This window comes from Protopterus annectens, chromosome 3.part0 (assembly GCF_019279795.1).
Source record: "Protopterus annectens isolate FY-2018-M chromosome 3.part0, PAN1.0, whole genome shotgun sequence".
Lineage (NCBI taxonomy): Eukaryota > Metazoa > Chordata > Ceratodontiformes > Protopteridae > Protopterus > Protopterus annectens.
In genome coordinates, this window is record NC_056731.1 from 510,460,113 (window position 1) to 510,486,973 (window position 26,861).

The 26,861-nt window shown below is 35.5% G+C and overlaps 1 protein-coding gene across 1 annotated transcript in view; it reads left to right on the forward strand.

Annotated features, from left to right (window-relative positions):
• Positions 1-26,861, forward strand: part of LOC122796453 (EF-hand calcium-binding domain-containing protein 6-like) — a 1,291,945-nt gene that overhangs the window by 197,415 nt on the left and 1,067,669 nt on the right. Inside the window, exon 2 of the mRNA XM_044064930.1 lies at positions 13,593-13,702. Within this exon, the coding sequence (XP_043920865.1) occupies positions 13,593-13,702 (110 nt within the window). The remainder of the gene's footprint in view (positions 1-13,592; positions 13,703-26,861) is intronic.

The window sequence follows — 26,861 nt, forward strand, 5'->3', positions numbered from 1 at the left end:
TAAGTATATTGGGTTGCTGAAATACCAGACCTAAAAAATATACATTTTGAATAGAATTAAGCTTTTCAGTATTTTAAATGTATGTGGCAGAAAATGACATTACAAATTAAATGTTTATATTGTAGTGTGAGATGCAGCTGTTTCTCAATATTTGATGTTGACAGCAATAAGGATATTTTGTAGCTGATTATCTCAGGATCATTCCTTTAAAATATCATTAGAGTAGGCCAAGTCACTTTCTTTTTTTTTTTAATTTTTATTCATTTCCAAAAACAAGAAAACATGAATGCAGGTTATTTATGACAATGAAGTATTTACAAATTATTTAAAAAGGTAGGCTAAAATCTCTAAACAGATATCAAACATTAAAACCAAAATAAAGTATTTACAAGGGTGTCTATTGTTGACATATAATTGACTTTCTATACAATTGTTTCCTGATTATAATCTGCTGCAGTCATTATTCTCCAGTATTTCAGTTAATTTTTGCCATGCTATGTATAATGATGTAGTTCTTTCAGTTCTTCCTTTAATAGTGTTCATTTCCAATTGTGATACTGCTGACACCATATTCATGAATTGCTTAAAAGTTGGAGAAGCTTTGGATTTCCAGTTTGATGTAATGTTCTTCCTTGCAATAGCTAGGAGAGTCCATAAGATTACATATTTTGTTCTTGGCACACAGTCGGGTACAGGTGCATTAAACAAAATAATAGATTTGGAAATCTGGAATTTATCATTGAATACCATTTGCAGAAAATAATTTATTTTATCCCAATATGGTTTAATCAAATGGCATTCGTAGAACATATGTTGCCAGTCTGCTTTTATTGATAAATCACATCTCCAGCAGCCAATATTTTTCTTAAATATAAGTTCCATTTTATGAGGGGTTACATAAGATCTGTGTATGAATTGCCATGTAAAAAGTCTCCAATGTAATGAAAGTGATGTCTGCTTTGGAGAGAGAAGAATTAGTTTTTTATCTCTGTCATTTGGCACATGTCCATTAACTGATCTATAATAATTCCATATTTTGTCATTATTATTATGCATTTTTATTTTTTTTTTGTTTTATAAATAGATGATAAGTATCATTTTCCAGTAATGGGTTGATTCGTTAGTAATATTATATGTTCTATGAGGTTAGGAACATTTTGTCTTATTGATGGTTGCATTGTTTCTTGTTTGCTTAATATATACTGTCTTAATTCTTGTACATGTAACCACAAACTATCTTCCATATTTAATTTCTGTTTAATCTGGTCTATTGTCAGAGGTTTTCCAGAGTTTAGCAATTGATGCCAATATATTAATCCCTTTTCTTTAAGCGTTGACTACTTCCATATTAAATGCTATTATATCTGTGTACGCTACTAGATATAAAAGAAATGACCATGCTTTAATATCAGGATTGCTATTAATAAGATTTTGGAAAATTTTTAATGTATAAGTAATGTATTTGGAACTTATATTTTTATTCTTAAGTATCATCATATATTCCTTCATCAGCCATAGAAAATTGTTTGGTATGAAATCTGTATACTTATTTGCTACTACAAATCCTGATTTTAACCAGATTCTCTCATAAACTAGCTTCCATTTTGATGTATATTTGTATTTAGCCATAATGATATTGTTTTAATAATGGATGAATGCAAATATATTTCTATGTCTGTAAAACCTATGCCACCTATATCCCAATCATCTAGATGATACTTCATAGCTATCCTTGGTTTTTTTGGATACCATAGGAATCTTACCATTAAATCATTTAATTGTTTTAGGTGCGATTTAGCTGCTGGCAAAGAACAAGCTTGTATGACATAAAGAATTTTTGGAAATATGATCATTTTAATTATATAAAGCCTTTCTTCCATTGAAAAGAAGAATTTATTCCATCTTTGTATTAGATTTTTAATATTATTTAAGGTCTCTTTATAATTTGTTTCAATTGTAGTATCTAGGTTGTTAGTTAATATAATTCCCCCCAAGTATTTAATTATATTATCGGTACAGATATATTTATGGTATTTTTTATTTAGATCTTTTTTATTAGTATTTATAAGTAATACATTTGTTTTGTTCTCATTAAATTTAGGACTTGAAAAGTTTTGAAAGTTTTGAATTGAGTCCCATAATGCTTTTAAACTATTATTATTTTTTAAGGTAATTAAAATATCATCAGCAAAAAGTTGAATTTTAAGCTCTAGGCTGTTGTCTAGTTGTATTCCTTCAATATTTTTATCCATACGTATATTATTTGCTAAGGGTTCAATGACTAGCGCAAACAATAACGGAGAAAGAGGGCAGCCTTGTTTTGTGCCCTTAGTTATTTTAATAGATTTAGACAGACAAGATCCCAGTTTTATATAAGCCAATGATTTTTCATATAATGATTTTATTAACAAAGTGAAGTGGTTTGAGAAGCCATATTCTTCTAAAACTAACCACAGATAATCCCAGTTCATTGAATCAAATGCGCTATTTATGTCTAAGCTAATAACATTAATTTTGTTTTTTGTGACATTTATATAATCAATTAAGGAAATAATTATTTTAATGTTGTCATAAGTGTTCTTATCTTTTATAAAACCTGTTTGATCCTCCTCTATCAAAAGTGGTAGTAATTGTTTTATTCAAGCAGCATGTATTGCCATAAAAATTTTATAATCTATATTAAGAAGTGAAATGGGTCTGTATGATGAACATTCACTGGGATCTTTATTTTGTTTCAGAATTGGTGATATTAATGTGTACTTCCAAGAAGGAGGAATGTCTTTACCATTTTTAACTGATGTAAAGACATTCAATAACAACAGCAAAGCCTCATTTGATAGTAATTTAAACATTTCTGGGGTGATATTATCTATACCTGGAGCTTTGTTTAATTTTAGCTTATTTACTTCAGCTTTAAGTTCTGTCATTGTTATTTGTTTATCTATTAGTTGTACCTGCTCCTCTAATAACCCAACTTTAACATTGTTTTTGAGAAAAGCTTTCAATGCTGAATGTGTTTCTGTTTTCTCATTTTGATTATTAAGTTTATGAAAAAATAGCCTAAAAGCTTCTAGTATTCCTTCTAAATCAGATACTTTCTTTTTGGTTTCTATATTATGTATTTCCTTGATTTGATTTGTTTTAATAATCTTTTTAGTCCTATTTGCTATTCTTCGTTAGTTTTTAGGGTTCATTGAATAATAACATAGTTTAATTTTTTTCTTAGTTGATCATTATTTTGTGGTGTAGCGTCTCTGAGTATTTTTATTAGTATCTTCTAGTTCTTTTATTAAGTTGGTGTTTCCATTTTGAATATCAAGCTTTACATTATCTACTTTTGACTGTAATTCCATTAATTCCTTATTCCACTGGTTTTGTTTATTTTTATACCATCCCACCGCTCTTCCATATAGGTATGCTTTCAATGCATCCCATATATATATTTCAGATACATCTTTTGTAAGATTGATATCTAGGAATGTTTGTGTCTCTTTAATATAAAATTCCTTAAAATCTTTGAGATTTGTTATGTAAGATGGTATTCTTGTTACTGATATCCTTCTCTTGAAACATAAGTCTATCTCAAACGTTATGGTGTTATGGTCCGAAAATGGACATGAAATTGTCTTGACTTTATTTAATTTAGAGGTTAAATCCTTTGTTATGTACACTCTATCTATTCTAGAGTATGTATTATGTCTATGGGAAAAATGTGTAAAGAATAGTGAATCTGGGATAGCATACTCATTTATGTCAACTATATTAAAAGTTTCAACAAACTCAGATAACTTTAACTTTGTTAAAGGTGATCTCTTACGTGTAGTTTTAGAATTTGTGTCAGTTTCTTTTATAATGCAATTGAAATCTCCAGCTATGATTAAATTGCCTTTGGTATATTGTACAATGTCTTCTAAGTGTTGTTTGGCCACTCTAACACCTAGTCCTGGTATCCAATAAATATTCACTAATGTATATATCATTTCATTGATAGATATTGTCACTAGACAAAACAAGTTGTCATGGAACGTGTTTATGATTTTAGGCATTAAAGTAGTGTTTTTCCACAAAATTGCTACTCCCCTTCGCTTCTGATTATAGGTGGAACTTACTAGTATTGTATAATTTTTATTGTTTATTTTATTTATGTCTTCCTGTGTAAGGTGTGTTTCCTGTAAAAATACTAGTTGTGCTTCACATAGCTTTAAATATCTATAAAGACTTCCCCTTTTGCAGCTATTATTTAAACCATTTACATTAAGAGATATACATTTTGCAATTGGATTTATATTAGCTTTGCTTTTATCCATATTCATATACTCGTAACAATGTGTAGATGTGTGTACATGAAGAGAATGACTTGTTCTTTCTTCTTCCAACAGTATTACAATAGATTATAGACACCCAATAAAAGTAAATTACAAGATCATAACTGAGAACAATATAAGATAAACAACCACCAAACCCCTCCATGAGAAAAAACATCTCATCCTTGAATGATCTAATCATTCAAGCGGTCTCTCTAAGTCTGCATTTCAGCATCCTCCCCCGGCCCTGCTATATGGTAGTTTTATAATGAAAAGTATCTTATATATCTTTTAAGTATACATGTATCTGTCTTTACAGATTACTTAAATACAGTCTTTATCTATTTTTAATATTTTATAAAACACTAAGGCAACACAACTATACATAGATTTAATACTTAACTATTTGGTTTTGTTTAAATTGTAAAGGAAAATCTTTTATTTTAATATATCTTTTGTGTAGCAATAACGGTTATGCATCTTAAAAATAATATGCTTGCTGTCTATCTCCCTTATAGTGTGAGTGGTATTCATAGGTATCAAATTTATTGTAATGGTCTACCTATATATATATATATATATATATATATATATATATATATATATATATATATACATATATATACATATATATACATATACATACATACACATACACACACATATATACATATACACACATACATACATACACACATTTATGCATACATACATAAAAAAAAAATGTTAAGCATTATATGCATCAGTTAACCATGCCACAAGTTGATTAAATCAGAAAGTATCTGTAACAATGAATATAATGTTACATTTGTATTGTCATTTATCAGTAATCTTATAGTTTTCTTTTAATTCAAAAAGTCATATTTTAGTGGTATGAATGCTACTAATTTGTTTTTGGCATTGGTATTATATAGTTTAAGACTATATTTCTTAGCAATTCCTATATATTTATTAGTGCCACTGGCATATTTCATCGCTAGTGCACCACATATGTCATATGTCAAATGCAACTCATTCTCCTTATGATATTACAGGATTTATCTACAGCATTACAACTGTAAGGTTGGAAAATATGAGAAGCAAAGTAGGCTTTAAATATGCTATAACACAATTGTTTGGTACTTATTACTGTCAACTCTTCTACATACACAGGAAAAGATAACCTTATATGACCATCAACCATTTTCCTTCATTTTCTCTTCATCCTTCTATTCTCCATTTTTAATAAATATGTGTTTCTATTGTGGCTTCTTTGAATTTAGTGAGGGTACTCCATATCATATTATAGATAATATACAACGTTCAAACAGAGAACATGCCCAATATAGAGACATATTCTCAACTCAAGTGGTCCACACCATATATTTATAACACTGCAGTCAGAAATATACTAATGAATATGCAGTAACTAGCAGCTTTGTAGCATGTGTGTGTCTCTAAGAAGTACATACCTATAGGATATTAAAAAAAATAGATAGCATGCTCTTGTTTCATAATTAACAAATGCACACAGCCTGGTATTTACTTTCATAGACAGAAATTAGACCTGTTACTTATATGCATATCAGGTACCAACAGCAATATGTTAGTAAATACCTATGCTTTTCAAATCATATTTTAATGCTGATTGATATGAGATATAGCTGACAATGGCTTTAGCGTTTGTGATGTTATATAATATATATTCAGTATTATAAGTAAAAGTATGTTGCATGTCTATTTGCAATCTAAGGTTCAAGGCTGATCAATTTAGACATACAAGACAATCTCTTTAGCCTTGGTTATATAATGGGAGTTACTGTGTCTCTACACAACCATTCATTTTCAGTGAGGATGTTCAATATTAATATAACTTGCCTTTAATAAAAGCATACTTATAATTCAGCAGTTCTTTCCTATATATATATATATATATATATATATATATATATATATATATATATATAACAATATCATAAGCAAGACTGAGATTTTTTCTTGCTCATTACTGCTTAATGATTGTGCTACTTGAACAATTTAATATTTACAGAGTATCTTGATAATTAAACAGCAACTCCTTTTTACCCTTAAAATGCCTAATAACACATAGCTACATTCATGAACCTTAATTGACTTACTATCCTTAAGGTTGAGTACACTAGCTGCAGTGTGTTTACAAATATGTTATATAGTTCCAGTCAAGGACTTAAATATATTAAATTTTTATAAAATTAAGTTAAATTATAGTAATTTACGTGGGTGATCTTATCAGAAAAGATTATAGTAAAGTCTGTATGTGTTAACTATTCATACAGTTTCTTCCAAGTGATATACTTCTTTTTAAGCTTTGTGTGCTGTTTATGTGTACAATTCAAAATGAATAACAAATATTACAATATAATAAAACGTCATGTATGTGTTGATACTTTCTAAATTCATTAGGTACTTCAGTGTACTTTTAATATTTGTTAAAACTGTAAAAGCACTTTGCCATCTCATAAATAGTGTGCTGGTTACTTTAAGTAGCTTAGGAGCTGACACCACATCCATACTGTCTTGTTTTAGTGCTGACATCACTCATGACTGTTTACTTTCATTTTGTGCTGTTAGAAGGTTTAACACACTGTAATGGATTCTAACTGAATAACCTTCATTCAGGGGTGGTAAAATAAGAGTTCCCAGCTAATGACCATGGCGGGAAGACAAAAAGAAAGTAAGTGAAGTTTTTAGGGCTTTTTTTAAACTGAATACCAGCTCATTAAACTTCTATTAGGTTTCTTAACATTAAGGGAAGATATACAAGCCAAACAGTTGTTTGTTAGTCAAAAAGGCACTTTTAGCATCAAAGAATAGATAATTATTTTTCAAGGCACTTTTTGACAGTTATTACTATCAGTTTTTATATATTATTATGTGTATTAAATACATCAGTTTAGATATTTCATGCAGCTTAGTGTAAATAATATAAAAAGGAATCATGCTCATTTAAACACACCACATTAATATGTCAGTGTAAATACATCATATTCTATACTAGCAGTAAAAGGCAGGTAATTTATAAATGAACTATCTAAACATCATTTAGAGTTAGAAAAATCATGACTGTAAGTATTTACACTGTAATAGAGAAAGATATGTTACCTTGCTTTCTTTAGGGTTGTTTCCTTTAGTTATAAAATGTCCTGCTTATCTTGTATTTATATTGTTTCAAAGACTGACACATGGGTAAAGCATGATTGCTTTCAAAGAACTTTTTTGCCTTACAGAGCAAATAGAAGACAATAATGTTTGTGTTTTTCATATGTCTTTTATCGTTTCTTCTTCTTCTTCTTCTTGTCAGCAGTGCTCCATTCATTTTTTTCTAAGTGACGCTTAACCCCAAATTGGGAGAAATCCATTTCTTCCACATTATCCAAGGTTTTATTAGCTGAAAGATAAGAAACTGTTGCTTGCAGTGTCAAAAGTTTTAGGACCTTCAGTAAAAAATATTTTTATTCTTGCAGGGAACAGCAAGTGGACTTTAAGTTGTCTTTTTTTCATTTCCTTTATCAGAGGGAGACATTCTTTTCTTTCAGTTATAACTCCAGCAGAATAATCATTATCAAATCTGATTATGTTGTCTTTGTATTTAACTGGAGAAGTTGACCATGCTGTTTTTAAAATAAGTTCCTTGTCCTGTGATGAAAAAACTTTACTATTATTGATCTCGGGTGAATTTTTGATTTGATGGTTGATGAAGCAGCTCTTAAGGATCTGTGGGCTCTTTCAATTCCATAAGAAAGAGCTTCAGGCAATTTTAAAACTTCTGGTAACCAGGTAGTAAGGAAAGTCACCATGTTATCTCCCTCTGTTTTCTCTGATAGCCCATAGATGTGAAGGTTATTTGTCTGAACCTGTTCTCTAGATCCTCTATTTTATTTTGTAATGAAGCATTTTGTTGTGATAAAAAATGTAGCTGAAGATCGTGTTCTGAGAGTCTGCCCTCAGTATCATTTAAGGATCTCTCTATGTCAGCTATTTGAGACTTCTGTTGCGTCATTATTTCTTGTAGTTGCTGTATTTGTTTTGTAGATCTCTCCTCAAAAGTGTCCAGTTAAATTTCACTGACAAGTCTTGTATAGCATTTAATAAAGACTATATCTCCTTTTTCATCATCTGGTCCTGTGTGGTATGCTTAGAAAAGCTCATTTTCAGTAGATTCAGATACCTTCCTTCTTGTTTTTGACAGGAAAAATAATGTTTAAAGCCAATTTTTTTGCACTGTAGACTTCTAGTGATATTAGTAGAAGTAATTCAACAAAATAGGTTTGTCTACAATATCTAGTTTTTAAAAATTCCTGTCAGAAATATCTTTTGAGTGCAGAGCTGAGAAAAGATGCTGCCAACCAGTCTACATCCTAGCCATGCCCCCACGCCAAGTCACTTTTGAAGCAATTTATTTTGCAGACAAGTAGACAAACAGCAATACAGAGCTAGCATTAGGGGCACAAAGCTCTGGAAAATTCTCAGCAGTTACTTTGAGCAATTGTGACATTCACAAAATCATAATAAGGATTGTTTGCAAAAGGACAAGATACTCTGATGCCCATCTGGTGACTTAAGCCATATCTCAACTTCTAAGAGCAAGAAATCTAAACAAAGCTAAAAATAATGGGCGACAAAGGCCATTAATTTGGGACAGATTTTAAATATTGCTCTTAAAAACTTGGAACACTGCTAGAATAACATGTTTTTCATTAACATGCATTTTCAGAAGGATATGAAGTCTATAATTAAAATTTATGTGACTTTAATCCTCATTTGGTTCATAGGAGGTTACTAGGTTAGCAGCCCTAAGGCCTTTGAAAGCCTAGCCTTGTAAATCCCAACTATCCCCATTTGTTCTTTTTTGGGTAGTTTGCTGAATGAATGTATGAACAGAGCGGGTCTGTGATCAACACCGGCTACCGCTGTCCATGAGGGACATGGGTGCCACCCCAGAAGTGATTTTGCAATCTCACATACAGTTATCTAGGTTGGGTTTGAATAGGGTCAGTGAGCAGCTCTGTTTTACATGAATAGGGAGTCTATTCCAGAGAAGTGGCAGTCTCTGGGAGACACATATGTCTCTTCAGCATGATCTGTTAATGTCTCAAGCTAGGTTGAGATTCCTAAAAGAAGTGACTCTTGAACCATTTGACTTGCAGATGTGCAGCATTTCGATGAGGGCAGAGATGGAGATTGCCCTATAGGCCAGGCACAAGTCACCTCTCAGCAGCCTATAAGATACAGAGTAAAGTGACAGGGCTTTCAGCCTGTCCATGTAAGTCATGTTTTGGAGTCCCGGTATTTTCTTAGTGAGAAACCTCTGAAGTCTCTAGCTGCTGCAGGTGTCTGGAAAGCTACATGCAAAAGGGTACATTATACTCTATTACTGGTCTGATGAGGGTCAAGTACAGTGTAGTTATAACATCCCTTGACCTGGGTGCTATGCCCTTACTTATGAGGTGCAATATGTAGAAGGCTTTCCTTACCACTATGGAAACTTGGTTGGCAAAGTTTAGATTGCTATCAACCTGTCTTCCCAAGTCTCGCACCACTGGGTTGGAACTCAAGGGGGTGCTGTCAATATTGTAATTTGTAGGGAATTCTATTTTGTCAAAGGGAATAATAATGCTTTTTTGCATTAAGTTTTAGACCATGCTTTGGCACCAGTCATTTGTTTGTGTTAGTCCTTTTTGTAATATTTTGACATTGTTGGGGGACTCAATGATTGCTCCCAGTTTGCAATCATCAGCAAACTTGGTGAGCCAAAGGCCATCTAATTTGGCCTGGAATTCTGAGAAATAGATGTCAACCAGTAAGGGGCCCAGCATAGACCCCTGTGGTACTCACTAGTGACCAGTCTACTGGTGTAGGTGGAGTCCCCAGTTTTGATAGAGAGTGTTCTGTCGGTGAACCAGTTGACTAGCCATGTAGTAACAAAAGGGTTAATCCCTATTTGGGAAAGTTTCTCAATGATGGCAAAGTGGGGAATTGTGTTGAAAGCCTTGGCAAGGTTGAGATAGGCTGTGTGCACTGTCTTATCTTTGTCCATGGCTTTGGTGACATTCTCAAAACAGTTTACCAGGTTTAATAAGCATGCTGTATCCTTAACAAAGCCAAACTGGATTGCGTCCAGTGTTTGGAGGTTGTCTATGTCATTGTTGATAAGGTCTATGATAATTCTTTCCATTGCCTTGCAGATGAGGCTGGTTAGACTTATGGGTCTGTAGTTCCCAGGGTCAGTTGATGGCCCCCTTTTGTGCATGGGGATTACTGTTGCTGTTTTCCATTCTGCAGGAACATAGCCAGTTCTCAAGCTATGATTAAAGTGAATGCCAAGCAGGTTCATTGGGTCTTGTTTTAGATAGTTTAGTAAACAACCTGGGATATTATCTGGTTTTGATCCAGTCAGATAGAGCACAGTTTACGAAGTCACTTAAGTGTGTGTACAGGGCAATTATATACACTTCTGCATAGCGATCATTACTGTCTGCAATTGTGGGTGGTATGAACCTTTTTATACCATCACTTAGTATGCTGTGGTTAGTCTTGGTGAAGTTTTTATATAACTTTTGTTCCTGTGAGGATGTCAGTTCCAGTAGTTACTTCAAATGAGACTGATTTGTGGTCTGACCTAATCAGGGAAGGCATCACACATAGGGAAGTACAGTGACCCCCCCCCACCGTTGATGAGTACTATATCCAGAACATTAGAACCCCTAGTGGGGGTGCAGACTATCTGTTCCACAAATTTGTGTTAACAAAGTCCAGGAACCTATGGCTGAGTGTGTTTTTTCTCATGTATGTCCCCCAGTCTATAGCAGGATAGTTGAAATCTTCCATGACTAAGGTGTTGGGCTATCTGACGAGGGATTTCAGTAAATTGAGGTAGGTGGTGTGCTTATCCTGGTTCATGGTTGGGGGTCTGTTGCTATCAATAATGCAGCATGGTACTTTCCCAGTAGTTAATTGGACATGGAGTAATTCAAGAGAGTCACGCTGTTTGACCAGTCTAAAAGTGTATTTGGTTTTAATGAAGATGGATGCACTTCTACTTTTGGTTCCTTCATGCTCATTTTGAGGTCTGAACATGTGGAAGGCATGGTAGCCTTGCATGGCCAGGTTGCTCTCACTGGCCTTCACCCATATCTTGGTAACTGCATAGACGTCACCATCCTCCAAGGTGAGAAGTGCTTCCAAGGAGTGCAATTTTGTGTTTAAACTCCTAGTATTAAGCAACATGACCCTGAGTTTGTCTCAGTTAGATTTTGATACACTGGAAAATTTGTTGTTTTGACATTGCCTAAAAAGGCACTATGGGGAGGCAAGGGTCTTAGCCAGTATCCAAAAGCCTATGGGGGACAGGTAGAGACAATTTCTAGCAAAGCAGTGAGGTCTGTCTACCATATTTCCCCAGGCTGGCAGATACTGGATCCCTCTGGACTGACACCAGAAGCTGAGCCAATTGTTGAAGTCAATCATGTTTTGTTTAGATTGTGGCATCATCCTGAGTGAGGGTAAGATAATGATAATGGCTAGTGACATACCTGCCTGGGACATATAATAAAAGTGTTCTGTCATGTCTCTCTTCATATAGGCTAGAGAGGTATGTCTCAAGTCATTCACTCCAACATGGACTATAACAGAGTCATAACGGTACTTGTTGTTGAGTGACTTGAGTGTAGGCATGAATTGTCAGATCCTGGCACCTAATAGGTAGCTGACCATGACCTTTTCATTGTCCTGTCTAGTGATAAGGATATCTGTGTGTCTAATTATAGAGTCACGTATGACCAAGACGTTTGATGTGTTTTGCCTTAGGGACTTATTTGTTGAGACATGGATGTGTGTGTTGATATGCGTAGTGGTTTCTTTATGCTTAGTTGTGAGTGTGGGTGGTGTGCATTTGAGAGGTCTCTGTTCTTTTGGTAATCTTTTAGTGAGTATCTCCATATATGTGTATTTATATGTCATGACTTTATTTTGTGTAAAAGGTGAGGTTTGCGTGAGAGGTGAAGCATGTGTGCTGACAACCTGTTTGATGTCTAGTATCTTTTTACATGAGAGAAATGACTCCAGTTCCACAGCATATTTGCATCTCTCACATAAGGTGTTGGTTTGCTTTAGGAGTAAATGGCTGTCAGTATATATGAAGCAATTGCTACATTGCCCCAAGATGCCCATATCAATCAACCTGGCAGGAGAAATGATGGGAACTGCCCATCCAATGTGGCAGGATTTTTCTGAATGTGGTATTTGGGAAGGAAGTGAGCAAGCTGGACTTAGTCATAAACAACAAAAATGACGCAGCAATCCAATTAAATACAGAGTGCAGTGTTGGCTTAAAATATACTTATTTTTCTATTTTTCTTTTCAGTGGATGCCTTGGATTTCAGTGCAGATGCAGTCCAGACCTCTGGCTAATGTTGCCAAACATTGAGCAGCTCTAGTAAACTGAGCGCAAACCTGTGCAAATGAAAGGTTTATATACAGGCAAATTTAACAGTTTCAACACAACTACCAATAGGAAAGCCCCAAACTGAGCCTTTCTCCAGAAATCCCCAACTTAGATGAGTCCTGAGCTACACACTTCTGCCACAACGATGCAGGGAGGCCCTGTTAATATAAGATGGCTGGATTAAGAGCACAGTGATACCAAACAGTCTAGATTTAACAGGTTTCTATCTAGCCTATGCTATATAAGCCAGTGAAACACAATTTCAATGTGCAGATTAAAAAGTAATCACAAACATCAAAAATTAAGCAATAATTCAATTACATTTGTCAGAATACCTAAATTGCATGTGAAACAGATGAGTTCTCACTGAGAAGTTTCGAGGACTCAGTTACAACACATAAAGTAATTTCTGGCTGCTCTTTCTCTGTGATGCTGCTTTTCAGAGTACACTTTATATCACATCACTGACGTAAGCAGCAAATTAAAAGAAATGAGAAAACAATGACCCAAACTAAGATACTAGAGCAAAATTAAAATGAGCAGACAGGCTTTAAGTACCTGGTCAAGAAGACCCAGAGACAACTTATCTTGCTATAGAAGTGTCAAACATATTTCATGCTGGGAAATATTTGTAATGTATATGCATATTTATTTCATTCTTTCTGTTGTAAAATGTTAAACCTAAGAACTATGCTGCAGTGTTTTTACCCAAAAATGAGTAATGTGATGTCTCTTATTCTAGAAACATGAAATGAAAATGAGTGGAGAATGTATGTGACTCGTTTGGTTTCCTGCTATTGTGTGAATTGTTCTTTCTATTAATCCAGGTCAACGAACAGACCTACTGAGCCGAGCAGACAGTCACAGGTCTCAGGACAGTGGTAGAAGCAACTGCACATCTCGACCAGGAACACAGTTTAGGATTGAAGTAGATGAGGTATGAGCAGATTTAAAATTATTATTATTTTTTATTTTTTATTCTATTTATTGTCAGTTTTTATTAATGATAAACATTATCACATAAACACTGTTATCTGACAAGCCCTATGTACATGTCAGAAGAAAAGTTTGATAGTACATATATTCAGCTTCAATCCTCCATTCTGTATATTCGGTTAGGGTACCATATCAACAGCCACCAAATCACCTAAAGCCAATGTATTGGTGTTACATAAATCAAAACCTGCAATTAGTCCTTTCATTTCTTTTTCAAAAAACATGTATGCCATAATGACTGCAATAAAAGAAGGGCAGAAAAAGAGGAAAATATTCATAGCCAGCCATAAAAGACACCGGAATTCATTTATATGAAAATCTATTTAAAATAAAACATAGATAATGAATTAAATTCCCATGTAATATATTTTACTATGCCTGATGCACTTTGAATTTAAGCATTTCATGACTGTCTGCATGACACATGACTATGTAAAATGACAAAATCAGAATAAGCATTTTTAATTTTTTTTTTTTTCAGTAGGACAAGTCACTCTGCATGCCCAACTGGTGGCTTCACCCGTAACCCCCCCCCCCCATTTTGTTATTCTCACTGAGAGGTTTGTCTGATTCACAGTGATCAGTTACAGCACAAAAAATTAATGTCTAGCTTTTTCTCTGAGATGTCACTCTCTCAAAATACAGTTTAAATTATATAACTAAGTAGCAAGCAAATAAAAAAATAAGTAAACAACAACTGAAGTGAAGATTCTAGGGGAAAATAAGCAGTCAGGCTCCGAGCACATGAAGAAAACCCTGGGACAACTGATCTTGCCTTGGCATTGTCTAATATATTTCTAACAGTTAGCATTTGAAATGTCCATACTTGCAATATAGTATCTTGGAATGTGAAGACTGAATGACCCAAAATCTGGACTTGCAAATATTAAATCAGAGACTGCCATTTCTTGGAATATTCACTTTTCTCTGAAATATGGTTATCTCACGGTTGGTGTATGTAACTTTGGGATGCGGAGAGGGCAGAGGGGCTTGCCCTTATACACAAAACAGTTTTAAAGGAGAAGAATGATGTTCAATATTCACACTTGTCCTGTATGTTTATTATTATTATTATTATTTTTTTTTTTTTTGCCATTTGGGACATGTCATTGTGCATCCCAAAATTTCTATAAGGAGTCTTTAGAAACTATTTATTCCAGCTGGCAAAAAATAACTTATAATAAATGTTAATGATTACTGATTTTGTCATCATTATATAACTCAAAAAAATAAGATTAATTAAAAGCATTTCATAATAGTAAATATTGACAAGAAGGCTCCCTAGATTTTGAGAGGTCTATATTAGTTTGCCAAAATTCATTTTCAGCTAACTCCTATTCATCGACCCATATTCAGCAAAATTCACTTTCGCGATTCGCTGAAAATTCCAAGAGCAAAGAATTAGTTGGCCAACTACACAACTTTGCCCTTTTCCCCACTGTAGTGTGATCTCGGAGTTGGTATATATAGTTATGGAGTGGGGGGCACAGCCCCCTACATCGGGGGTGTGGGGGTGAATCCCCCCTATTTGGCTGGGTTCGATTTAGATGTGGTCCGTTGTGCCATGGGGAAAGTATTTTATTGCCCTTGGAAAATTCAGCGAATCTTGGAAGTGAATTTTGCTGAATATGGGTTGATGAATTGGAGTTCACTGAAAATGAATTTAGGTGAGCTAATATAGACCCAATTTTGAGAGATGATCTTATCAAGATCATTTTGAAGCAAAATAAAGACCCATACATATTGCTTTCTTATCAGCCCATTTAATTTCTAAATGCAGATTATATGTGTACCTTCATTAGATCTGGAAGTACTTCTGTAATTTGCTAAGATTAAGCCATTTAGACGTTTTATACCATATCATTATCCACTGACTGACACTAAGAAGATTTTGATTTGACTCATCAGATAGGCAGAGAATTCAGCCCTCTTAAACTACTCTGGCAAAATGAAGAACAGGCACTGGAAAAGGTGAAGTTGTATGTCCTAACAAAAAGTCCAGCTAAGTTTAATTTTTGCAAGCATTTGCTGTTCTGGATGAACCTGAATCTGGATTAAATAGTCATAGCCTGTCTGAATCTGTAGTCCTCTCTGTGGGAATTAGTTAAGAATGTCCACTGTGTTCCCTTTTGTCAATCCCCGAAGCCTTTTGCCATAGCTTTGAGGCAGTCAGTCATCCAAGAGCAGAAGTCTGAAGAGTTATTTGTCTGTTATCTTTATTCGCAGATGGCTATTTAGTATATCACAAACTGGACATTCCTCTTTTTTTTTAAATTATAACAGTTTACGGACATTTCTAGGTACTAGATCACTGCTATCACAACCATTAGGATTAGTTTAATGTTTCAGCCCTCACTTGAGCTCAGGAAGGTGTTAATCTTTTTCCTTTCATAAAAAATGATTTTATGCACCTTGGGTACAGTTCTGCAAATTATTTTTATTAGTTCTGTTCCTTCAACTACTGTTGGATCTGTGTGGGCACCGTTCTTCCACATTGCTCTTGTTTCTGCTTGAACATCCTGGGATTCAGGTTGAACATAATCATTTTGCAGCACTATTATCATGTCCAAGGAGTTTTCAGAGGGCCATAAGCCTAAAGGTTATGGATGCTGCCTTAACCTTTCTTGTATCAACAGCTATACTGAAATTTCTGCCTCTAGTACTGTTCCTAGGTCAGCATACATGGACAATAAGAATGAAAGATACTTGGACTGACTTATTTCTTACTCGATGATTCTGCCTCTTTATGAACATAAAGATAAGTGTACATTACAGTTTTTACATGTGAAAAACATCTCCCAGTAAAACCTACATAGGTGTTAAATACTATGGAGCGATTCACTACAGTTAACATTTTCTAAGAGGTCGAATCAGTGGAACTTGTGATGACTGGTATTATTTGTGAAACTATATATCACTAAAACAGCCTTAGAAATCCTTATCTCTAAATGTTAGGGAGAAAAAGTGAGTATGTATGTGTGTGTGAGGGTAGAAACAGAGAAACAAAAAACATACAAAATGGCTAGACACAGACAAAAATATACACAGTTATCTCATTCAGTCCTGAGCAGCGATCACCTGTGAGCAGCAAGGGGCTAATTAACCCTCTTTGCTGCTGAACCTCAGCATCCATTGATCCACGTATCTAGACCTGCACATAGTATGTATGTCTGTTTCACGTCCAACCTCCATTTCCCTACTGTATTGCAGGTGATGATGGATACCCTATGAAACTGTAGATGATGACACCCATGCATACCTCTCAACCTCTTAGAGCAAGAAATCTGGACAAAGCCATAAATAAAAGTGGGACAAAGCCCCAAAATAGGGACAATTTTTAAATATTGCACTTACAAAATGGGAAAGTTTTGCATTAGCATGAATTTTCTGAAGGGTATGACGTCTGAAACTTAAATGCCTGACATTATGTTCTAACTTCAGTCTTTAATGATTTGCCACTAATTTGCCAGAAAACTACAATTTTATGAAAAACAGACCAAATATATGAGGCAAAAATCTGGACAGTCTGTGAAAATCTGTACAGTTGAGAGGTATGCACCTATATGGAACATACAAAGTCTGTCACAACACAAATTATTAAATTTCCCTTGCCAAAACCAGGAATATAGTGTGGTTAGTGTTCAGCCTGCATAAATCTTATTTTCCTGCCTAGACATATCTGGAGGGGCACTGCAGTATGCCCTTAAGACTGTCCTTCCCCATTCCATGGTACAGAATATGATAACAGGGAAGCAGCCAATCCCGTCAGCAGTCCCTGGAGGAAGCACATCTGCAGCAGCAGGCCCTGATGCAGTGTCCAGCAAACCATCCACCAGCAGTAATGATAGTGATGCTGACAGACACCAGTCAGTGGCTGTACCACCCCCGAACAGTGTGGAGCACAGTATATGCAGCACAAGTGAAACAGCAACATTTAATCCACCTCTTTGGGCCATAGAATGTACACAGTGACAATGTATTATCATACAGAACAATATGATGTATGCAGTGTTAGTGAAAGGCTATGTTGAGCATTGCATAATTGAGTCACATTTTGCATCAGATTTCTCCACTTTCACTGCACAGGAGGAAGGGTGACGCCAGTCACAATCATCATATTTTGCACAGTTACCTAGAGACACATGGATACATAGCTGTGTACACAGTCTGGGAGTGGTAAGTTAGTGATTAAAGAAGGTGGAAATAGAGGCCATGAAGAGGGGAAACATCATTATTATACACAATTTCCTCTGTGGACCATTTGGTGGAGCCAGTACATGCCCATTCTCTGCAGCCACTACAAGGATAGGATGTAGCCAGATTGCAGGGCCCACTAGACACTCATGTGTCAGTACTGGTGAAGCTTGACTTGAAGGTGGATCTGTGATGATGTACCATACTCCTAGTGCTTCTTTGGTACCTCTACCTAGACACTCATGTGGCAGTACAGGTGAAGCGTGACTTGAAAGTGGATCTGTGATGATGTATCATACCCCTAGTACTTCTTTGTTATGGCTGTCCCAGATGTGGAAGTGGAGATTGTGATAACCCCACTACTTCAGGTGCAGACTGCATTGTTTGCAATCACCTCCTTAAGCATCCACCCCAACAGCAGGCATGCCTCAGCCATGTCCAACAGTCATGAGTAGGGGATCAATGGCAGCATTTGTTATCCTTCACATTGTGGTTGCCATGGTGGCCACATGTGCCAGAATAGGCCCCTCGAGACCTATTATGGCATCATTACTAAACTCCATGGTCTCCTTGAGGCAATGGTACTACTGGTCCTAATCCTACCAGAAGCCATTAACCATTCCAGTCATTTCCAAGTCAGCATGTGAGTTTCAGCCATGCACATTTGTTGTTTGATGAAAAGAGTTGGTCATATATCCAGGGTGGGCTGTTATAGTGGAGAGTGCTCAGAGTCCCTGCCAGGTCTGCCATACAGTGGGTGTGTACACATCTGAGGCAGTATATGGGTTCACCACTGCAGCCCCAGTTGGAAAAGAGTAATGGTATTCTGTGTCACAGGGAGGCCCCACTTGATAAGGATAGTGAGCCTCCATGATCCACAGCCTGCAGCACTGGTGTGGGTGAGGCCAAGCTCTCTCCCTGGTCAAAGGATGTAGAACCACTTAGGAAACAAACAGTGTCACTTAGTCCTGGGACTGTAACACAATCTGGATGTCAACATCATCATTAGAACTTGTGCAGGTTTTGACATCACAATGGTCAGCACAGCAGTAATCTGTCCTACTAATGCACAATGCAATAGATAACAGAGTAATGAAGACAGCTACAGTATACGATTCCCTGTGGTGTGTATACAAATGGCAGCCGAACACATATAGACAAATAGCGTACACATACCTGGGTTGGTGACCCCCTGGGTCTGAGCAACCAAAGTGCCAAGTAGAGTACAGTGCATGCCCTCCAGAGCAAGTCTGTACAGAGTTACTGTATAGCATATGTGTTATGGCAACTAACCTGGCTGGTCCTTCTGTGACACAGAAGATTCGTCCACTCCTAGAACATGTGTCTACTTCACCTTGTATGACACCCATGACCTCATCATCTCCATGCAAAGATACTAGTAATAACTCACCATCTGTGAGGCTAAAAGTGGGAGATAGCCTTCCTCCAGCTACAGACCTGTCCACCAGAAGGCTGCATAGCTTGTGTGAGGCCCAGCATATATCATATCATTGGCTAACTTCAAACATTGCCATGTTTTTGTGATCTCTGCCACACACTATATGAATGTCATGAACCTCTGTATCCCACATTTAGTCTCCTAGTGACTGATGGGCATCTTCTTTGTCCAACAGGTGCCACTCTTGGATTGTGAATGGCTGCAATAATGTCATTCTCTACAGGGCTGAATTTTTAAAATTTTTGCCATTCATCCCCTTTGGAACCTATGCCTGTGACGTTCCACTCTCTGGACCAGTAATCAAGGAGCCTGAATCCTCGCCACTGACACTAGAGAGGGACATGCACTTAGAATAAAAATAAATGCACACAGTATTTCCAGATGCAGCTCTTTGCATCAAGCACAATTTCCCTTAAGAGAACACAGGAAACACACTCAGTCTGGGAGCTGGTTTTCCCTCTCTTTCCAAATCCCCAGTAAGACACCCCTATAGCACAGCTATAGAGCTGAGTCCTCAGCCGAGTGTCCAAGCCAAGTCCTCCCCTACTCTCTCTGTGAAACCAGTGCTTTGTGTCCCTGCTGCAAGCAGCTGCCACACACACACACACACACACACACACACACACACACACACACACGCACACATGCACACACACACACACACACACACACACACACACACACACACACACACACACACACACACACTTGTGAAAGGTTGGTACAGATTTACTAGCTATGCCCCCTTCTACCCAGATGATAAGGTAGCTACACTGCCATCAGACACTCCAAAGCCAGCTACTCTAAGGCTCTTAGAAGGGTACCCAATTATACTGAGTGAAACTAATATTAATACAAATGGTAGTGTTTGACCAATATAGTAAGGCTTTCAGGAATGGCCACAAAGTCACCAAATAGATATAAGTAGTCCCAAAGTTTAAAATATTCTCTAAAGGACAAGCCACAATGAAAAGTTAAAATATATTTAATAATAAATAATATAATAACATGAAAATATTAAATACCTATTTACAGTAAACACCAGAGTTTCAGCCACAGGAAATATTAAAATAATACAGATGAATACATTCACACAGATAAAGAAAATCAGTACTTCACTAATCTCACTATATTTTCCTGACTGATCTAAAGAATTACTATTCTGTGGTCACTTACTAGAGCAAGGCAAGATAAAGTAGGTGAGGGGTCCTTCTTTGTCAGGTTCCAAGAACAGACTGCAATGAGACTTCAGTCTCAGGTAGTATTAAAATATCATTTTAGTGATGCATTACAAAATGACATCACATACATCTGGTCATTTGATGTCTAGTTCCCATGCTACCCCCCTTGGCTAGAAGCTGTCAGGATTTAACACATATGTGTCAATAATACACACACACAGAGCCTTGCTAAGATCTGCTGGAAGTCATAAAACAATTTCAAACCTCCACCCTTTCAGAGTAGCAATGTTTTCACCTGAAAGATAATGCAGAAAGCTTCCTAGTACAAACTTTTGTCTCTGTCTGCACTGACAATTGTAAGATACAATCTTTATGGCCTAAGCCAGGTAATTTAAGTTTGAACTATTTTCAAAGTTAGGTGGATTGAGATTAACATCTTCTCTTCCAGTTTCCTATGTTAAAACAATACATTTAAACAGTTAAAATAATACATGTATATTTCTTTTTCTGTCCAGCAGGGTGCACTGTTGGTACATTTTTAACACAAGCTGCTTTACAAATACATTTTTTCAACACAAACATCCATACAAATCAGTTTGATATAATATATATTTCTTTACAAAATTCCAGCTAGCTGTGCTGACGTATGTTATACATCCATTGCCCTACTTCTCCTGGCATAGTTGGCAATACCTCACATTGTCACAATGCCTACACCTAGAAAGACAGGAAACCATAATTGTAAGACACTGATGTTGGAACTGAGGGTCAAGCTAGGACGCATGGTATTTTGATTTGGCTATACACAACAGTCACAAGACAGGGATGTACAGGGTTAATAAGGCATGAAAGGCCACACATATGATATGGACAGAGAGTTACTCTTTGTCAATGATTTCCAAATTTTTATATTTTCTCTATCACGTGTTATGCAAAATATGTTATACTTTCAGAGATTCCATTCATTCATTACTTCTAAAATATGTTTTTTTTCCTTTTCTCACACATTTCTTTAAAAAATTGTACAGCCAATTTCATCTGACCCTGGTGCACTAGTTATGTTAAGTTTTTTTTTTTTCCAAAACAAAATGTAGATCCATACTAGTAATGTTATGAGGCATTTCAGAACCAATACTATTAGCAAATGTTTTAGCACTCCATCTTTAATTTTGAATATTTCATTTTTTAATATGAAAACAGTATATATAGTTTTCATGTTACCCTCATTCTTATGTATAGTCTTTCCCTGTAAAAATACTTTTATTCATACATGTTTTAACTTTTTAAATATTTTTACAATATATTTTTCTTTCTTTATTCTTAATGTATCACCCCTTGATATACCTTACTTATTCATTTACAAACCTTGTATATTTATCTTTTTCACTTCTCCAATATCGCTCCTCCAATCTTAAATACCACCATTTATACTTCGCCTTGTAAAAGCCCACCTGTGCTCACTTGTGTCAAAAAACAGCCTCATGGAATAATGATCCTTAAAAGCTGATTCATCTTTATTTCAAATAATTGTGTTCTAATAACATCACACATAAGTCTTTTCAAACATTTAACTTCCTTAGTATAACCATATGTATTACTTATTTCTGCCTTAATGAAACAATACTCTGCAAATTTAATATTTTCTGTTTCTTTCATGACCTTCTGCAGTCCTACAGAAAATATTACATAATCAATTTCAGTTTTTAAGTATCCTCTCCTGCATGTATACATTGTTTGTTGACCTAGTTGTATTTGCCTGCATCTCATTATCTGTCAACATGCTTTAAGATGACATTCACCTTTCTTAAGTTAAAATTATATCCACCTTCTCAACATCTTCTCAACAACATTTTACTTCCTCAAACAAGTGTTTGTGTAGGCATATATTGCTTTATTAACTTCCCTAATGCCACATACAGTGGATATAAAAAGTGTACACACCCATGTTAAAGTGCCAGGTTTTTGTGATATAAAAAAAAAATGAGACCACAATAAATCATTTCAAAACTTTTCCCACATTTAATGTGACCTATAACCTGCACAATTCAGTTGAAAAGCAAACAAATCTGTTGGGGAAAAAAATATAAAAAATAAAAAACGTACAATAAGCTGGTTGCATAAGTGTGTGCACCCTTAAACTAATACTTTGTTGAAGCATCTTTTCATTTAATTACAGCATTCAGTCTTCTTGGGTAGGAGTCTAAAAGCATTGCACAGCTTGACTTGACAATATTTGACCACTCTTCCTTGCAAAAGTGCTCCAAATCTGTCAGATTGCAAGGGCATCTCTTTTGCACAGCCCTCTTCAGGTCACCTCACAGATTTTCTATTAGATTTAGGTCTGGGCTCTGGCTGGGCCATTCCAAAACTTGAATTTTCTCCTGGTGAAGCCATTCTTTTGTTGATTTGGCTGTATGCTTGGGGTCATTGTCATGTTGAAAGGTGATACTGCCACCATCATGCTTCACTGTGGGGATGGTGTTCTTTTGGTGATGCGAAGTGTTGCTTTTGCGCCAAACGTACCTTTTGGAATTGTGGCCAAAATGTTCAACCTTGGTCTCATCAGACCATAACATATTTTCCCACATGCTTTTGGGAGACTTGAAGTATTATTTTACAAATTTTAGCTGGGCCTGGATGTTTTTCTGTGTAAGAAAAGCTTACGTCTTGCAACCCTACCCCATACTCCAGACATATGGAGAATATGGGAGATTTTTGTCACATGTAGTACACAACCAGTACTTGCCAGAAATTCCTGCAGCTCCTTCAGTGTTGTTATAGGTCTCTTGGCTGCCTTCCTGACCAGTTTTTGTCTTGTCTTTTCATCAATTTTGGAGGGACATCCAGTTCTTTGTAATGTCACTGTTATCCCATATTTTCTCCACTTTTTGATGACTGTCTTCACTGTGTTTCATGGTATAGCCAATGCTGTGGAAATACTTTTGTACTCTTCTCCTGACTGATACCTTTCAACAATGAGATCCCTTTGATGCTTTGTAACCTGTCTGCGAACCACGGCTTTTGCTGTAGCAGGCAACTGAGTAAATGTCAGAAAAATCCTACTAGGACAGCTGAACTTTATTTGGGGTTAATCAAAGTCTCTTTTATTGATGGCAGGTGTGTACCCAAGAAGACTGAATGCTGTAATTAAATCAAAATGTGCTTCAACAAAGTATTTAGTTTAATGGTGTGCACACTTGTGCAACCAGCTTATTGTATGTTTTTTATTTGTTATATTTTTCCCCTAACAGATTTGTTTGTTTTTAATTGAATTGTACAGGTTATAGGGCACATTAAAGGTGGGAAAAGTTTTGAAATGATTTATTGTGGTTTTATTTTTTATATCAGAAAAACCTGGCATTTTAACAGGGTGTATACACTTTTTTATATCCACTGTATAACATGCCTACCAGGTCATATAATTATTATATCTAGTATTTCTAAGTCCCTCTTTGTAAAGTAAAATAGCAATACACAAACATAAATCATTTCCAAAACTCCATGTTATCTTAATAGTCCAGAATACTTCAGGTGGCTCCTTTTGATTCTTACTTAAATATCCTGCAGACAAATAATATCCATCCTCTGTTGTTGACACAAATTATAGCTAGTCTTTTTATATCACTTATAATACTATTTATATTTAATGCAATTAAATTTAAAATAACCTTTTCCATTTTTTTTTAATTTTGCAATTTTCTTTTGTAATAACTTTATTTTCCGTTTCCTTACTGTCTGGCCAAAAGACCTCCCCAATAGATTTTCATCTTCACTACCTTTTTTTATTCCCACTAAGTGATTTATACATGTTCTATACATCAATATTAAATACACTTTTAATATAATCAGTTTTTTCTTCCACATTTTCCTGTACTTTTTCTGTAGCAGCAACATTTTCCTGAACATATTCAACATCAATATTATTTTCTTCATCACTTCTTTTTCCCCTTCTTCTTTTTCTATATCATTATTCTTCTTAATCACTGACTTGTTGACAATCGAACTAAAAGTGCATGTTACAATCATGTTTACTATGTAAAATAATATAATCCTCTGTTGCATGCTATGTTTCAACACACACTCCGCAATCTGCTTTTTAGATATGCCTGTATTAAATAATAACATGGTCAACATAACATTAGTTTTTAATTATAAACTTATTCTATGGCTCACAGAATGATTTAGAATCAAATACCATTGAATCATACCATCAAATACCAGGGAACTACCACACTGACAATACACCCCTAAGAGCTGACTCAGCTGTACAGGATCTGAGAACTTATGTGGACAGTGACCTAATGTTTGATCAACATGTGTCTGTTGTAAAAAGTCCTTCTATACTGCACAGATTATAAACAAAGGGATTCTGCCTAGAACTATGGATGTCTTTGTCTTCCTTTACTCAGTCCTCCTTATGCCAGTCATTGAATATAATTCTACCTTTGGCATGTATCTGTCCAGATACATGCAAGAACTGGAACACCAACAGAGAAACTTTACTAAAGGGATACAAGGCCTAAAAAGCATGTTTCACATAAATCAACTCAAAACCCTCTCACTATACTTGATATCCTGCAGACTGTGTCTGGCATACAAGACATCGTCTAAACCGATACCGATAGATTTACTGCACATCAGCAAGTCAAATGGCATCAAAAACACTCAGTTTAGAGATTTAAACTGCTTCTGCAACATCAGAAAACAGTTTGGAGGACAGGTATATCTCTCCCACTGCTGTGGAACAGACACTCCATCCACATAAAACAAAGTTCATTCCTGTCCATATTCAAGTGCAGTTTGAATCTATAGATTGGTAACAGAAGATATACTCCAGGACTGCCTCCATACTACTAATGGACAGAGGCAGCTCCTAAATGCTTTATCCCATGCAAGGGTCCCCTCAAATTATCTATGGTATGATCCCAGTTATTTTCAGGATGGGTAATAAATAATTATCGACCTTGGGATGGGTAAGGCCAGTCTCTAATCAAATGGGATAGGTTAATTCAAGCACAAAAGTGAAATTGGCTAGGCTTAAAATTACCTATGAACCTATCAACCTATCATCAATTTTTAGCTAACAAGACCATTTTAAAATTTAACTCACAGGATGGCTCTTTTCCAGTGTGAATGAATGCCTTTATATCTATTGCATGAAAACCAAATGAGACACCAATTTTGACCCAATTTGTTCAGCTCTAGCTTCAGTTCTTACAACAGGATGCTGTCTGTAGCATTAAGATTTTCTGTAACAAATTAACCATTACAAGTACTCACAACTGCTTCAGCATAATGATTACTATAATTAACCTCAGTTGCTTTAGTTTTTGTTTTGTTGTTCTAGTTGCTTTTTATTTTTTATAACTGCCAAAACACTTTCTACAGCAACCTCCGGAAAGTCATCTTCTTCTGTATCTCTCTCAGCGATTGTACACTCATCAAACATGCTGACATCATCAGGGAAACATTTAAGTACTATATCTGACCAACAAACAGCAATCTCCTTGCTTGGTTCCAATTCAGTCAATATCAGTTGCTGTTTTTCATTATCAGGTCATTCAGACTGTAACTCAGTGATTGATAACGTTGATATCCTACTACCCACAGTAAATGTATCCACATTTTGCAAGTTTTCTCAGCCTCAGGTAATGCATGTTTTTTTTTCTTCAAACACAGCTCTTGCAACACTCTTCTCTAGTCTCCGCTCCACCTCTCCTCCATTAATTCCTTCCTCTGGTAATAGTCTTCTAGTCCTGCCTTCCTAAAAGAGTAAGACTTTATTAAAATCAGAAAAGCAGTAATCCAAAAAAAAAATCAATAAATGCAAGAAACAATAAAAACACAATCAGAAACAAACAAATAAAATCACAAAATCAGAAAAAGCAATCTAACAAAAATAAGCAAATAATGACTTAAGCACTGCATGATGTTATGAAGTTCATTCCCCCGCCCTTTACCCATAGCCTCAAATTATATTTAATTAATGCATTCAGATCCCACATCTGTTCATATAATACTTTCTCACATCTTTCATTCTGTAAAAAAAAGATTTATTTTTTTATCAAGAGTATCCACCCACATAATAATATCCATAGATATCATTTCATTACTTACTGTGCCAATAGTAGGTGAAGATGTCCAGAAACAGGACCATTTATCCCAAAATGTCATAACTCCAGAACAGTCTAATAGGGCATGAGCCAGTCTCTTCTGTTTACAATAAGAGCAGCACATTTTTATTTCATCTCTCCTTTAACAGTTAA